The sequence below is a fragment of the Coenobita brevimanus genome, chromosome 6 (assembly GCF_032717465.1).
Source record: "Coenobita brevimanus isolate Jiangsu-jjx chromosome 6, ASM3271746v2, whole genome shotgun sequence".
NCBI lineage: Eukaryota > Metazoa > Arthropoda > Malacostraca > Decapoda > Coenobitidae > Coenobita > Coenobita brevimanus.
The window spans coordinates 49,073,788-49,088,307 of NC_136959.1; the positions used below are offsets into that span (position 1 = coordinate 49,073,788).

Sequence of the window (14,520 nt, forward strand, 5' to 3'; positions counted from 1 at the left end):
AAAATGTTAGCAATCAACGTTGTCTTATTTCCATGAATATCTTATGCCATCCAAAAATTAAGCTTCAGAAAGTGTGTTGCTATACTTTCCAGCTCATCACTTTTGTTTTTCTTCCCTTTACTCCATAAATTACATCTTAGGTCGTTCTTATCAGGCTCTAACATCCATCTCCTTTAAATCAGTAAATAACCATAGACAGCTACGGAGTAAATGCCGCGTCAAGACTGCATTTGTCTGCTTCTTCTAATCAGTGCCATATTCTTTACAATACCAATTAAGTACTGCGTATAATTTCCCCTTTATCATAGTAAATTTCGTAAATGGTATGCAAGGAGAAACTGGGAAAATTTGGAGCCAAACTGATTAGATGAGTACTCTGAATGAATGGGTGAAAGTGGAAAAGCAGAGAAACGAAGAAGTGATAAATAAACATAAACGATAGGCAGTGGACAAGTTAAGGTCGAATGGGGAACAAATAGGCCTTAGAAAGATTGTGGAATGCATACAGAGTGTTTGGGTAAAAACACTAAATCTATATGCGGTGAGCAAATATACGAAAAAAGGGAGGAACAGCTTGGCGGGATTTAGGTGTAAGTGCAGTTGGAAAAAAAAAAAAAGAAAAAAAAAAGGAAGAAGTGGTTAAAGTGGAAGTAGGAAAGGAGTTTAGAAGAAAAGTGGGATTCTAGGCAGTAATGTGACATGAAACACGCCTTATTACTGTCATACTGTCATGAGCAGAGGACTGAGCTCTAGTCATTTTGCGTCCCTGTTGTACACCTGCAAACGTAAAGAATTTATCGATTCCCTTTATAATGATAGGCAACGAGGCAGTTTTGAAACCCACCAATGCAGTCTCCGGAGTTCAACAACTATTCAAAATATTACGAAAAACTGTCATAGTCGTTCCACTAAAATAGAGAAATTATATTGGAACTGTACATTGTCTTTAATAAAATACAGTCATCCTTTATGCTATGCCTCACTTTAATTAATTTTGTAGAGCAACCAGTCAGATCGTTCTATGCATCTAACATAATCCTGTTGAGAAATCCTCCTTTTACCTTACATTTCTCCCTTATTCCTACTGTGTACCCTGCTTTCATCCAGTCCCTAATTTTTCTCCATTGCTCCCTGTTCCCATGCCTTCCCACTCCACTTTTCTTCATCCACTTGCCCACAGAAGAGGCGGGGTCCCCAGTGCTAGAAGGGGAGGTGATGAGGGAGGTGGTGTCGGGATCGTCAGTGGAGCTTCAGTGTGCTAGTTCTGGGGTTCATTCAGATGCCACTATCAGGTAATACAGTATGATCGTTGTTTACTTCTTTGAATTATCTGATGTATTTCATTGGGTTATCTAGCCACTTCCAGACGATTATATTCAAATTAGAAAAGGCCTCTCTTACCGAAGAAATTTACAGAGGCTGTATCTACTTCCTCTAGCTCGAAATATTTTTTCTATACTTAGTGATAGACGTCACCGTAGTTAAGAGGTTAAACTCACCACACACACACACACACACACACACACACATCTATATAGCAGTGCAAGAGTCTACCCTCCATACAATATCTTTTTTCAACAACTACATCACATTGATGCAGTACACTAGACACAACACAAGTGATGTTGACCTCTTCCTTCCTGTTTTCAAAAACGCTTTTCACGAAGATGATTCCTATAGTGAAATGATACCTACATATAACAGCAGGAAAAGAATTTCAGGAAAAAGTCAAAGCAGACAAGCAAGAAATTTGACATACATCTAAATCCAGCACTTGCATCATGCCTGCCGCCATACAAAGTATCACTTATTTTATTATTTCTGGTGACTTCATGGTTAAGTGGGCAGAGAAGTTTGTTGTCCTTAAGGGAGTGAGATCAATCTCAGACAGGGGCAGGGAATAGTATGATATTTTTTTTTCTTCTAGAACTGACTCTAGTAATGTTTAACAAAACCTACTTATATTTCATTAAAAAAAAAAAAAAAAAAAAAAAATCTCGGATAATGCAGTTATACCAGTCCAGAATGGGACGGTGGGTGCTGCTGCCGAAATGGAGACATGTGAAGGTGGGAGACAATTAGGAGGACAACTTGACCTCTGGGGACGACTGTCACTGTCCAGAAGCAGACACATATAGAAAACTGTGCAGGACATTATACTGACAAAATATATGAACTATATGTAGATAATTCTTTTTCAAGTTAATGTGATTCATTGGCTTCAACTTTCTTTAATGAGTTATTTAATTTCAACTGTTCTATTTTCGATTTATTTCCATTAACTATCTAATCTAGTGTGTCTATCTCCCAATCTAACTATCCATCTATCTGTATCTGTCTATCTATTTATCTAATCTATCTGTCTGTCTATCTATGTATTTTCTAAAGTATAATATTTTCTGCAAACCCAGGAGCATTGTGAACGATGTACAGTACTAATTTTGAAGTCAGTCCATGCGAACCCATTCCTAATTCTAGCGCACGTCGAGAACAGGTCACATTATGCATATCATAGCCTAAAATTTAGACTGCCTTTTGAAAACTTTCGACCAACAATAATTGTTTTGAAAGCAAGTCTATATTTACTTCCAATATGATCATTCCATCAGACTTTTGGACAAAGTTTGTTTCCAGCATGTCCTTGTTTACCCATCAGTGCAACTGAGAATATGTATGCAAAACTGGCTATTGTAAGTCGTATTCTACTGGAAGATTGGGACTTTAGAAATTCTGATCATTTATACTTTAACAACCTTCATGCAATGAGTAGGCATTAATCCTAAGCCTTCATCTTCTGATACAGGATCTATAAAAATGGTCAAGCAATGGCAACGACCATGAAGACTGAGGGCAACATAACTCGTGGCCGCAGCCAAGTGAGGGTGACACCAGCAGACAACGGGGCGGAGGTCAAGTGTGAGGTCAGCAGCCAGGCCGCCAGGAAATCTAAGGTCACCACAACAAGACTGTCTGTCCTGTGTAAGAATTCACATACGTATACAAAGATATCTAGACTGACGATATATAGTTCTTAGGCTGAAGAGCAGAGTTTAAAAGCTAACAGGCACTAAGGAATCATTGTAATGTTATATAGTGTTGTGTGATCATATTTGTACATAAATTATCTGACCATTCAATCATTTGCTTCCAGTAACTTACCAGAATGATGTTTTAAACATTCTTAAGCGAAAACATCTTCATACAAGCTAGTGCATGAAATAGTCTTGTACTGTACATACCCCGCGGTGGCTGAGTAGTTAGCATTGCTGACTGCTAAGTGCCGGCCCGTTAGCGCCAGGATTTGAATCCTGGTGCGGGCAGCTGGGGCCACTTAACTCAGGTGTTCATCGACCCTTTGTGGGTTGTTTGGTAAAATGAGTACCTAGGGGAGGTAACTGTGGTGACCTGGATGATGCAGTGGCCTTGTATCCTGGGTTGCTGGGTGAATAACCCGCTACAAAGGCCTATGTTACGGAGATGAGCGCAGCGGCTAAGTGCCTCATGGTTTATGCTCCCATCTTTACCTTTAACCTTCACTGATTAAGCTTTGTAAAATACGATCACGTAATTGTACTGTCCTAAAATCATATTCACATATTTATATTAGTTTGATTCTTCATACTGTATACAAGATAATAAGAAATAACTTCTTTTTCAGATTGCCAAATATGCTCTTTTCAGAAGTACATTTTTAGCTATTTTGATATAAATACCATTAAGTGTCACTGTGGCAGCATTTAAGCAATAACAGCGTCTATATGTTTCGACTCAAGGAGATCCAGTATCGAAGAGAAGTATTTCCGGTTGAGACTGTCCTCTGATTTGTATCATCATAGCACCAGAAAATTTTCTTCCCTGAGAGACTGTACTCTTCAGATTCTTCGCATATTTTATTTCTTTTCGGTCACTGAATCGAAGTACTCGCTCTTAAATCTTTCGCCAAGTCGAGTCACGCTCCATTCACTAATACTTCTTGCTGTGAGTACCTCATCTCTCAGCAGCTATAAACTTACTCTAGTCTGCATTTACTTTCACATCTCGCCACTCAAAGATATTCACAAGACCCTGAAATTGTCTGCAAAAATTCTGTTCTCCAAAGCATCATCTGTACGAGTACATGTCAGCTGTGAAATTGCTCCACCACTTGCCACATATCACCATCTCCAGTCTCCTTTCCTTAACTCTTTTAGTCCCATGACATACTTTCACTAAAATTAGTTAGTCATGAAAATATTTTATTCAACCAAGGGAGGATCTGTATAGGGCATTTACCCTAAACTGACAGAGATTCCAAACCCTTTTCAGCCGGCTAATGGCCATATACAGTCAGACTAGTCACTAAAGAATCGATTCACCCAGTAACCAAGGAGACTTATTACTACCTCATAATAGAAGCTCATCGAATTTCATGCAACCACCACATAGTATTTTAGTTGCGAGAGTTTAGTTCCATCGAATGAAAAAAAAAAAAATCGGGTATATCAACTCCTCCAGTTCCTAGAATCTTACTCAGACTGAACAAAATTGGCAGAAGGTAGCAAGAACAAAATATATAATGCATCATCTGACTGAAGGAGCTGACACTTGTTTTGACCTTACTTTCTGCCTCGTACGTATTTCCCTCTGGCACTTCCCACAGAAAGTTCCTTGCACTCACACCACTTCATTATATACTTCTGTACCTTCACACTGTAATCTCACTTCCTCGTCTTCAATTTATTTTTCTTCTATACCACTAAATCTAATCATTTTTAATGAAAAAAAGAAAAGCCGAGGCTGAAAATCTACGTGTCGTTCTCTCTAAGAAAAACAATACAAAAAATCCATTCGCTTCGAGACGCCTGGACACTGCGTTTAAAAGATTGGGCGTCAGGGGCAGGAGGAGTTACGCACTGAGGAAGACAGTTCCAGAGTTGATCTGTTTCATATATGAAGGATTGAGTGTATCAGTTAACTCTTGTATTAGAAAGCTGGACAGATAAGGTGCGAGAGTGTGTTACCAAATGGGTGCCACGCACTGGCCTTAATACAGAAGGAAGGCAAGTAGACATTTCAGAAAAGCCGTGACAATTGAAATAGCGACAGCACAAGAATAAAGACGCAACACTGCGATGAAGACGGAAATGGTGAAGAGAATCAGTAAGAGGAGAAATGACGAGGCAAAAAGCCTCTGACTCAACCCTGTTTATAAGAGCTACATCCTTCCCCTCCTCACATGTGAGACTTTTACCCCACACAGGAGCGAATAAGACACCTGCATAAAATGAGGCTGTGAGGGGATAAATAAAGTATGGTGTCGGCTTAGTACGCCCAGTCTCTTGGAAGTGAATTTTACAAGGGAGCTAAGGTGACATTTTTCTCCTTGAAAGGTCACACGAGAGAGAGAGAGAGAGAGAGAGAGAGAGAGAGAGAGAGAGAGAGAGACTAAGAAATGACGAAAGAAAGGTTACCTTACATCACATTCAAAATTTTGCAAAGCCCATTTTAGTTCCCATATTTGCGCCCATTTAGTTAATCATAAACACAAATATTGTTTACGACAATAAATCTAGGTTAGTTAAGTATGTAGGAAAAATTAGCGCCATTATTAGGGATTGCGATGGTCTCACTAATTGCTGAAGTGATTAGCGATCAAAGCAGTAGTGCCGCTTTTGAAGTTAAGTGGTGTTATCAGAGGCAGTGCTTATGTAGTTGCACGGGACGTAAATAGTGATGAGGTCTAAACCAAGCTCAAACATCCATCCAAAAGGCAGATTCTAACATTTTATAAGCTTACAGAGGAGGAACATTGGCATAATTCTTAAGGTAATATAGTTCTTCAGTAAAAAAAAAAAAAAAAAAAAAAAAATAGCTTGAAAAAATATGCGGTCTTGGAACCAGGGGTTCTTAGCGTAAACTGGATTCTTAAATGAAACAAGGACAGGCCTACTCTACTATTAACCAGGTGAGATCAGAACAGGAACCACTGGAGATGAACAGGGAACACTCCAGTGAAAAAGCATACACAGAGCAACGTCAGGACTAGGAATAAACAGGAAGGTTAAAACACAAAACAAACATCCGAACTACGAAAATAAAAATATTGTGGCTTGTGGCTAAACCTCCGCTTTGTCAGGATGTCGCCAGACCATGATGTTCAAGCAGCTCACGGGACTATGTAGGGGGAGGGAAGGATGGAGCCATAAATAAGTTATATGGGATATTGAAGGTGTCTCTTTTTTAAGACTTTTTCTACTTTCTTGGTCCTCAAGTATGTTTGTCTGAAGAAATCAGTCAGCATGAGAAATAATGTTTGTTGACGCTACCCTGACAATGGACTCTTTATTCATTATCATATGACAATACTGCACAGCAACAACCATAGTGACAAAACTGATTGCCACTGTACAGTATGTTTGCTGTCTGTTGTACATTTAATTATTAATGGTTGACTGTATTTCCTAACAATGAAATACTGCACCACACGACCTAGGATCCAGCTTACGCCTCACTGTCATTCTTCAGTCGGTCCGCGTGACATATCGGTATCAGCAACTCCCAACCCAGCTGAAGAAGGTTCACTGGTCAGCCTCAAATGTCGTACGTCGTCCAGCCACCCTGCTGTCAACCTCACATGGACATCTCTCGGCTCCGAACTACCCATCTCAAACACTCACGTCGCACCTGCTGCTTTTGGAGGCTTTAGTACAAGGTAATACAACATTTTTTGAAGAAAAAGACAAAATTTCAATGAAATGTTTGTCACCAATCTGTCTGAAATTGGTAGTTATAGTGATGGATATATAACAAACATACTGTCATTCCTTGTCAGATACGATATTACATAGGAAAATTGACTTTGTATTGTTATTTTATTAACTGGACGATTTTCATTATAGTCTCGCAAAATAATAATGACATTCTCAGTTTAGATCATTTAAATCAGTCGTGAGATCAGTACTCTTTACAGGGCCAGCTTTTCATTTGGATGAAAAGAAGGTTCAGACTGAAAGCTTTAGAAGCAATGTGCTCTAATCTAAAACAGTATCTATGGATGCCATATGGACTATAGTCTAAAAACAGCATTTATGGATGCCACATATACTCGAACCGATTTAAATCAGAAAAAATATATATATATATCGAACAGCACCTTATTATCCTGAAAGTGATAACATGGCAATCATTACCATAATTTTAAGTTTTAGTCCACTTTCAGGTCAGAGTTGCAGCTGAGAGTGACTCCAAAGGATAATGAGAGGACATTCCAGTGTAACGCTGACAACGGCCTTGCCTCCCCACTCCAAAAGGAAGTCATCCTCAGAGTCCTACGTATGTGTAGTGCTTGAGTTACCTGATTATTGAATTTCATTAAGTACCGTAGTCTTTAACTGTTTTTATGTGTCTTCATAATTATCCTTTTTTCTGGTTATTTACTTTTCTAATTTATGTGTGTTCATGGGTATCAGATGCTCCAGTGTGGCAGAGCAAGCCTGAGCCTCAGGTGGATGTGTGGGAGGGTTCTGATGTGGTCATCACCGCTACAGCTACGGCCAACCCCGGTCCTGTTAGGTATGGCACAACTTGCAGGTGACTGACTGCCCAAGCATGTTTAGCCATTCGCTAGTAAATGCATTTCCATTTACCTGTCTATCTATCTATCTATCTATCTGTCTATAGCCAAACGTCTTAATCCCGTATAAGAGGCGGTCACAGACAAATCGCCTCCATGTCGCCCTGTTCCATGCCATTTCGCTGTCATCTCCCCAGCTTACACCCCCCTCACTCAAATGCCTCTCTACTCCATCCCTCCATTTCATCCTCTGTCTCACCATCCCCCCTCCCTCTCCCCCCTCCACCCCACTCACATGCACTCTCCTCATCAGTCTCTCACTCTCCTTCGTCTCCACATAACCAAACCATCTCTTTTCTGATAAAAATACATATAAATTGTAAGTATCCATCCCTTAATTCCTTCAATCGCGAGTTCTTTCCTGATCTGGATGACGTTTCCTAGGGTTAGCCAACCTGAAATATAAAGTGCTCCATCATCCTTATGAGGTTAATGGAGAAGTTTTTAATCTCTTCAACCGGAGGCGTCTATCTTGAGCTGATTAGTCTTGTGTGGAGTTAGACGATGAAATACAGAGTACGTCATTGAGGTGAAGGGATTAAAGACGAAGATAACTGAGTTCCATCGTATAAGTATCCCTTATTAGACCTCAGAGCACTTAACCATAAAAGATACAGGAACTATTAGATACATATAAGACACTTTCAGCACGATGATATAATATTAATCTTATCCAAACTACAACCACACGATTTTTATTCAACTAAGGGAGGATTTCTTACTCTGAAGGGATTAATGAAGGCTCTCCAACCCCTCTAGTGTGAATAAATCCCCCCAAATCTCATTAAAATCGCATGAAGGTAGTAAAGCTAATATGAGAATTTCCCCCTTCTAGTGAAGGATTTAACTCAACCAATGCAGCCTCATTCCTGTCACGTACTACCTAAGCTATAGTTCGTCCACTTTAACTCGTCAGAGATGTTCGTCCCTTTGCACCTTATTTCCTGTAGCTCAGTAGAATAATAAGACAACAATTCTCCATTACATCCTTTTCATAGCACTTTTTCGTTACCAGCACCATATTCTAGTGTTAATCTCTTGTTACAGCTCAGCATTCATGATGGAGAGATGGCAGTTTAAGGGCACGTTAAAGTTATAACGTATCCTTACCGACAGGTACTGGTGGCGGCGAGGGCTGGAAACACTGGTTGCTGCGGGAGGGACGTTGAGTCTGGGTCCTGCTGACAGGAGCATGACGGGCAACTACACCATCAGTGCATACACGGGCAGGGGCGCCATCAACACAACATTCTTTCTCAACGTCCAGTGTACGTCCTAATGTGGAAATTAACACACTCTAAAAACTTGAGGCTCAGCATGCCTTAATATAGTTTTATAGTGTATGTGCGTGTACGCTTAAGCTACATGAATGTGTGTACAGCAACAACAACAGTAACACCAACATCCAATCCTATTTTGACTCATATAAATGGGATCGCTGGGGCGGAGCTAGGCTACTCAGTCCCAACATTTAAGGCAGTGCCGGCCACCCTTGCCTGCCCCTGGATGACATTACGGGAGCAAGAAGCCCCAGCCATCCCTCATACGGGACCCACACAGGCTCCATCCGGCTGGAGCGTCTTGACTCACTAAAATCACCTGGCTTTTGGTTATATGGTTACCACCCAGCATAGGATATGATTTCCGGAGATACAGAAAACAATATCCCCTGTCACTCAGTGCAGAGTCATCAGGAGAGAGAGAGAAAGAGAGAGCGTAAGGGATTAATCCCCGAGCTAGACCTCATCAGATCATATAGCCCTGCTAGGGTTACAGGAGAGCGCTACCCCTCCCAGCGCAGCAGCCACCGGACGGGACGCGAACTCGCAACCTCACGATTACGAGAGAGAGAGAGAGAGAGAGAGAGAGAGTTACCACTAAACTGTATGGAGGCTCACCACATACAGCTCTTCTCAACAGGGTGGAGTCAATGGCTTTTCGTCCCATTAACTCTCCTCTTCTTACTGGCTTCCTTCAACCTCTGTCTCGTCGCCACACTGTTGCATCTTTTTCTCTTTTCTATCGGTACTTCAGTGGTCACTGCTTCTCTTAACTGTCTGTTTGCATCCCGCTATTCCCGCCACCAGTACGGCGGACGCGTAGCACACGTCAAGCAACAAACTTTCATTCCTTTTCTGTCCAACTCTCTAACGCAAGAGTTAACCGTCACTTCCAGCCCTTCATGTGTGCAACAGGTCAACTCTGGAACTGTCTCCCTCTGTATTTCCTACTGCCTATGATCTCCAGTCTTTCAAACAATGTGTCCAGGCATCTCGAAATGGACGGATCTTGACGGATCTTGAATTTGGCTCTCTGTTATCTTATTTTCGTTTTTCATTGGAGGGAAAAATTTGTGGGCTCCTGGCCTTTCGTTCCTTCTTCCTTGCATTTAAAAAAATAATAATAATAAAATAAAGTGAGTGTATGATTTACTATGAGTCACAAAATCACCTGTGCACAGATGTTCCGATGCCTACCGAAAACAGTCGAACAACTGCTGATGTTTACCAACGTCTCATTGTGTATGAACAAAGTCTTTATACAAACATAACATTGCCTATGTGTTTGCAAGATTATATTACTAGTTGGCGATATATGACACCTCCCGACAACAGGGCTACCAACGTATGGTAGGTCGGACAGTAATATTTCAGTGACCTTCGTTCTGTGGTTCCACATGTTTCATGCATATTGTGCACCGATACTTTTATGATCCACAGTACTTTTCTACCTACCACCAGTGATAACCACTATAACTGAAGCTCTGGTTCATGCACTCATACACACTGTACTATACATATCCCATAGCACATAGGGTATAACCTTATAAAAACTGAAATATAGAGCACAAGAGGTCAGAGACGGTATAAGTCGCACGCAACCCTATTTTTGTAGGAGGTTAGCTGCCATGGTCAGACGTCAATCTGACAGGTAAAATCTGTTACCACACAAAAATTTTAATAATTCAGTAAAGATAGATACATAAAATTCTTACAATTAAGTGAGGCTTGCTATCAGTGAAGAACAAAGTATAAGGGACACATGGAAAGAACCTAAGCACACAAAGAACAAGAGAGACATCGCTAATGTAGTGATATAAAGGTGACCATCGTAAGAAAAAAAAAAAAAAAAAACATTAAAGCGTATTTGGGTCGGCTCACGTTCACTCAGTCCAGCATGTAGGTTACAACATCTTATTGTTTCAAATCTGTTTTTACAAACAATAAAATCGCAATACCTCCATTATATCAGCCTCTGTACTGAGATGGATCCTTCAACTTCCCTCCGCTAGTATGTAGTGGTAATGAAGACGATCGAGCCTCCTTCCAAATACTGAGCCTAATGACTTTCATATGACAAAAAAAAAAAAAAAAAGACACCCATATAATTTATTTACATTATATGTAAATTTGCTAAGACCATCAATTAGGACAAAAACTGTAAATGGAGTAAGCAACTGTACGATGTAATAATGAAGCTTTTGACAAGAATGAAAAAAAAAAGTAGAGGTATGTAATGTGTCGTGATAGACTGGAGGTAGGGCAACATTGCACACTGAGATGGTGTGGGAATTTGCACAGACTGTAAAAAGATACACTGTTCGAATAAGAACTGCAGCAACCCTCCTACTAAGAGCAAAATGGAGTGATAGTATGTTCCTTGCCGTCACAACAGATGGTCCTGAGAACTTTTCTGCCCCTGAGCGCGTGGTGGTGAGTGACGGCGAAAGGGTCATCATCAAGTGCTCTGCTATGGGCGAACCTGTGCCTCATCTCATGTGGATCTACAGGTGGGTCAGTTCTCTCTTCATCTCAAGTCTAGACGGAAGTTAGCTTGTCCAGTCTTTAATAAACTCAGCACTACCATCCGCATATTAGACTGTCTTTCCTATACTATACTGGATTTTTTTTTTTTTTTTTTGCCTTCATAAAAATATCGTCATTAAATTGGGTGATTAAAAAAAGAAACTCTGTATGTTCAACAAACTTCTGATAATAAATTCATATACAGAGATCCTTTTTCCATAAAATGGGGGATGTAAAATATTCATGCTGTGGATCAGGAGGGACTACGACAGTCATAACATACAACGGTTGTTTTGAGCAGTGAAGAGCCATTATATAGCTTTAGAGAGGAGTGCTGCTGCTTAATGTACAGTAAGGGACAAAAGCTAGCCTACTATTCTACTGCGTCTATCAGACACTTAGGATATGACCGTCACTTTCTTCCCTGGCGCATCATGTCAGTGGGTAGAGAAAAATGCCAAGCCTCTTTTAGGTTAGGAATATTAGCTAGCAGAGGAACGTGAGAATTGCATGAGGCGAAATACTAGTCAGAGTTTTGTCGCCGGTTTTACGTAAAAGATGCAGTCAAGATGACATGGGGCACGACTTTGTTCAGATATCGGCATTCAACAGTACATACCTTCCGCTGAGGTGGAAGGTGTACAGTATAATAATAGAACGACTGTAGAAACAGTAACTCGAAAAGCTCGATAAATACAACTGTCAGTGTGCATATATGGTTCTGTTTAACTCATTAACACCTAGCAGCAGAATATGTGCAGTTGGGGGGTATTTTAAAAAGTTTAAAAGGGAGGGAATCCTTTAATTTGATTTATGAGTTTCGCACCTATCAGCCCATAGGCAAAGGATGGCACACCAAGTACACTCCTGAATCATATTTTCTGCTCACGCCTAATACTGTCCTGACTGCAGGGAAATTGTAGCAAAGGTTACACACCGAATGAAAACTTGTTGCTTAGTGCCAAGGTGGTTGTACGAAGTTGTGTTAAACTAAACGAGGAAAAGTTCGTGATGCCAGTGTTGCTTGTGCTGTGTAGAAAAGCTCAAACCCGCCAGCAACATGTCTGCTTTTGATATGATGCCCTGGCTACAGGTCCCTTTCAGCCAGGAGCAGGGGTACGTGATGAGTATAACTGTGGTTAACGAGTATACCGTCCGTACAAAATAAGATGTGTAGGAAGTAACTGCTGAGAGAAAGAGAGTGTGTGTGTGTGTGTGTGTGTGTGTGTGTGTGTGTGAGAGAGAGAGAGAGAGAGAGAGAGAGAGAGTGTGTGTGTGTGTGTGTGTGTGTGTGTGTGTGTGTGTGTGTGTGTGTGTGTGTGTGTGTGGTTTCCAGTCAAAAACTGTTTTTTCTCCTAGTACGTGTTGAAAACATCTTGCTAGGTATTTCCTGACCTTTTTTCCTTCACACGGGCCACCCACTGAGGACAAGCATGCTGAAGCTCCTAACACCTCTTCCTGTCTATCTGTCTGTCTAATTATTTATCTACCTGTTTGTCTGTGTCTATCTGTCTATCTACTTATCTATCCAACTGTCTATCTAGCACCACACGCCTTAAGCCCGTAAGGGGTAGCCACAAACAAATCGCCTCCATGTCGCCCTGCCCACTGCCATTTCGCTACATATCCTTCAATTTACACCCCGTCTCTCATATATCTCTTCACTCCATCCTTGGTCTAGCCCTCCTACTCTCCTCCTTTGCCCCACTCACGTACACTCTTCTAGAGTCTTTAACTCCCCATCCTCTACACACGGTTAAACTATCTGAAAGTAATCTCTTCACACTTTCAGTTACATTCACATCAACACCACAACACTCCTTTACATACTAATTTGTCAGTCTTTCTGCCTGTCTATATTACATACTCCTCTCAAATAACTCATTTCCGCTCCTCTCACTCTTGACTAGTGTCCCTCCATACCTTCTCTTTTCGGCACATGACACGCTTAATATCCTTTGTATGATTTTTATTCAAAAAATGACGATATTTAAAAAATACAAAAGACAAGAAAGCTGAGGTGTAATTTTGCACAATAAATCGCTAGCGAAGACTTGTTACGAAGCTTCTTAAACCGCCGAGGACACTATAGTAGGTGTTCATGAAGTATTACTCAGCAAGGGATCCAGATAAACTATGCAGTGTCTGTCAACTTATGGAACCAGGTCAATTTAGGCCACCTTTCATCTACTCGTAGTGCACTTACAAAACTTCTCGGAGAGTTTACACAACGTTTGCAAGGACAGTGAACTTACAGCAGTCCCACCCCATACATTGCTTGTGCACAAGGGAAGTGATGAGACTTAATGTCTGTGACAAAAGAAATAATTTTCGTTATGAAATAAAGTAGATGTGCAGTTTCTTCCAGTGTATTCAGAGAAAACGAAATCTGCATACCCAATCCTGCGATATGTATGCCGATTTCGTTGAAATCCTTGTGCTCACTTTCCTGCTAGTTCTGATCGTTTATAATTTTGGAGGAGAGCTGATCCCCCAAGAATCACCGGGAGTCACGTTCCCCAAATATCGCATTACGGATGAGAGTCTATTATACAACATGTGCTGAGATATCAAAGTCATATTCACCCTTCTTTCACTATTTCTGTGAAATTTCACTTTGGCCAGGGGGGCTGATTGCCTCTAAAAATCATGGTAGGGAAACTGTGTATTGTGGAATGCCTTCCCAGGAATCTGGCTAACTCACCTGCATGGTAAGTTTCATTCAGTTACACACACACACACACACACACACACACACACAATCTGTGTCTAGTGCTACGGTGTACGGCGCGTTGCCGAAAATGAAACCATCCTGCTTCGCAGAACTGGTAATCAACTTCTTACTGTTTTCCTAATATTGTCACTAATGTAATTGCCACTATTACCAGGAATCGAACGCTGGGGTCAGGTGTGGGTACCGCCATGCTGGTAATGTCGTCAGTGAGGCCGGAGGACTCTGGGGTGTACCACTGTGTGGCTGCCTCCAGCCCCTCTGACACACCACTCGCAGTCGAAACTAAGCTTATTGTTAAGCGTGAGTACCAAGCTGATTATTGTTACTTGAAAGAAACTAGCGACCGTACTATCAAAACTGAATGAGCA

General features: G+C 41.0%; 1 protein-coding gene across 1 annotated transcript in view; it reads left to right on the forward strand.

Annotated features, from left to right (window-relative positions):
• The window catches only part of LOC145401168 (nephrin-like), a 101,672-nt gene that overhangs the window by 36,981 nt on the left and 50,171 nt on the right, over positions 1–14,520 (forward strand). The window contains exons 9-16 of the mRNA XM_080273489.1: positions 1,181–1,292; positions 2,804–2,979; positions 6,505–6,691; positions 7,199–7,311; positions 7,449–7,551; positions 8,729–8,880; positions 11,288–11,402; positions 14,307–14,452. Of these exons, the coding sequence (XP_080129615.1) occupies positions 1,181–1,292; positions 2,804–2,979; positions 6,505–6,691; positions 7,199–7,311; positions 7,449–7,551; positions 8,729–8,880; positions 11,288–11,402; positions 14,307–14,452 (1,104 nt within the window). The remainder of the gene's footprint in view (positions 1–1,180; positions 1,293–2,803; positions 2,980–6,504; positions 6,692–7,198; positions 7,312–7,448; positions 7,552–8,728; positions 8,881–11,287; positions 11,403–14,306; positions 14,453–14,520) is intronic.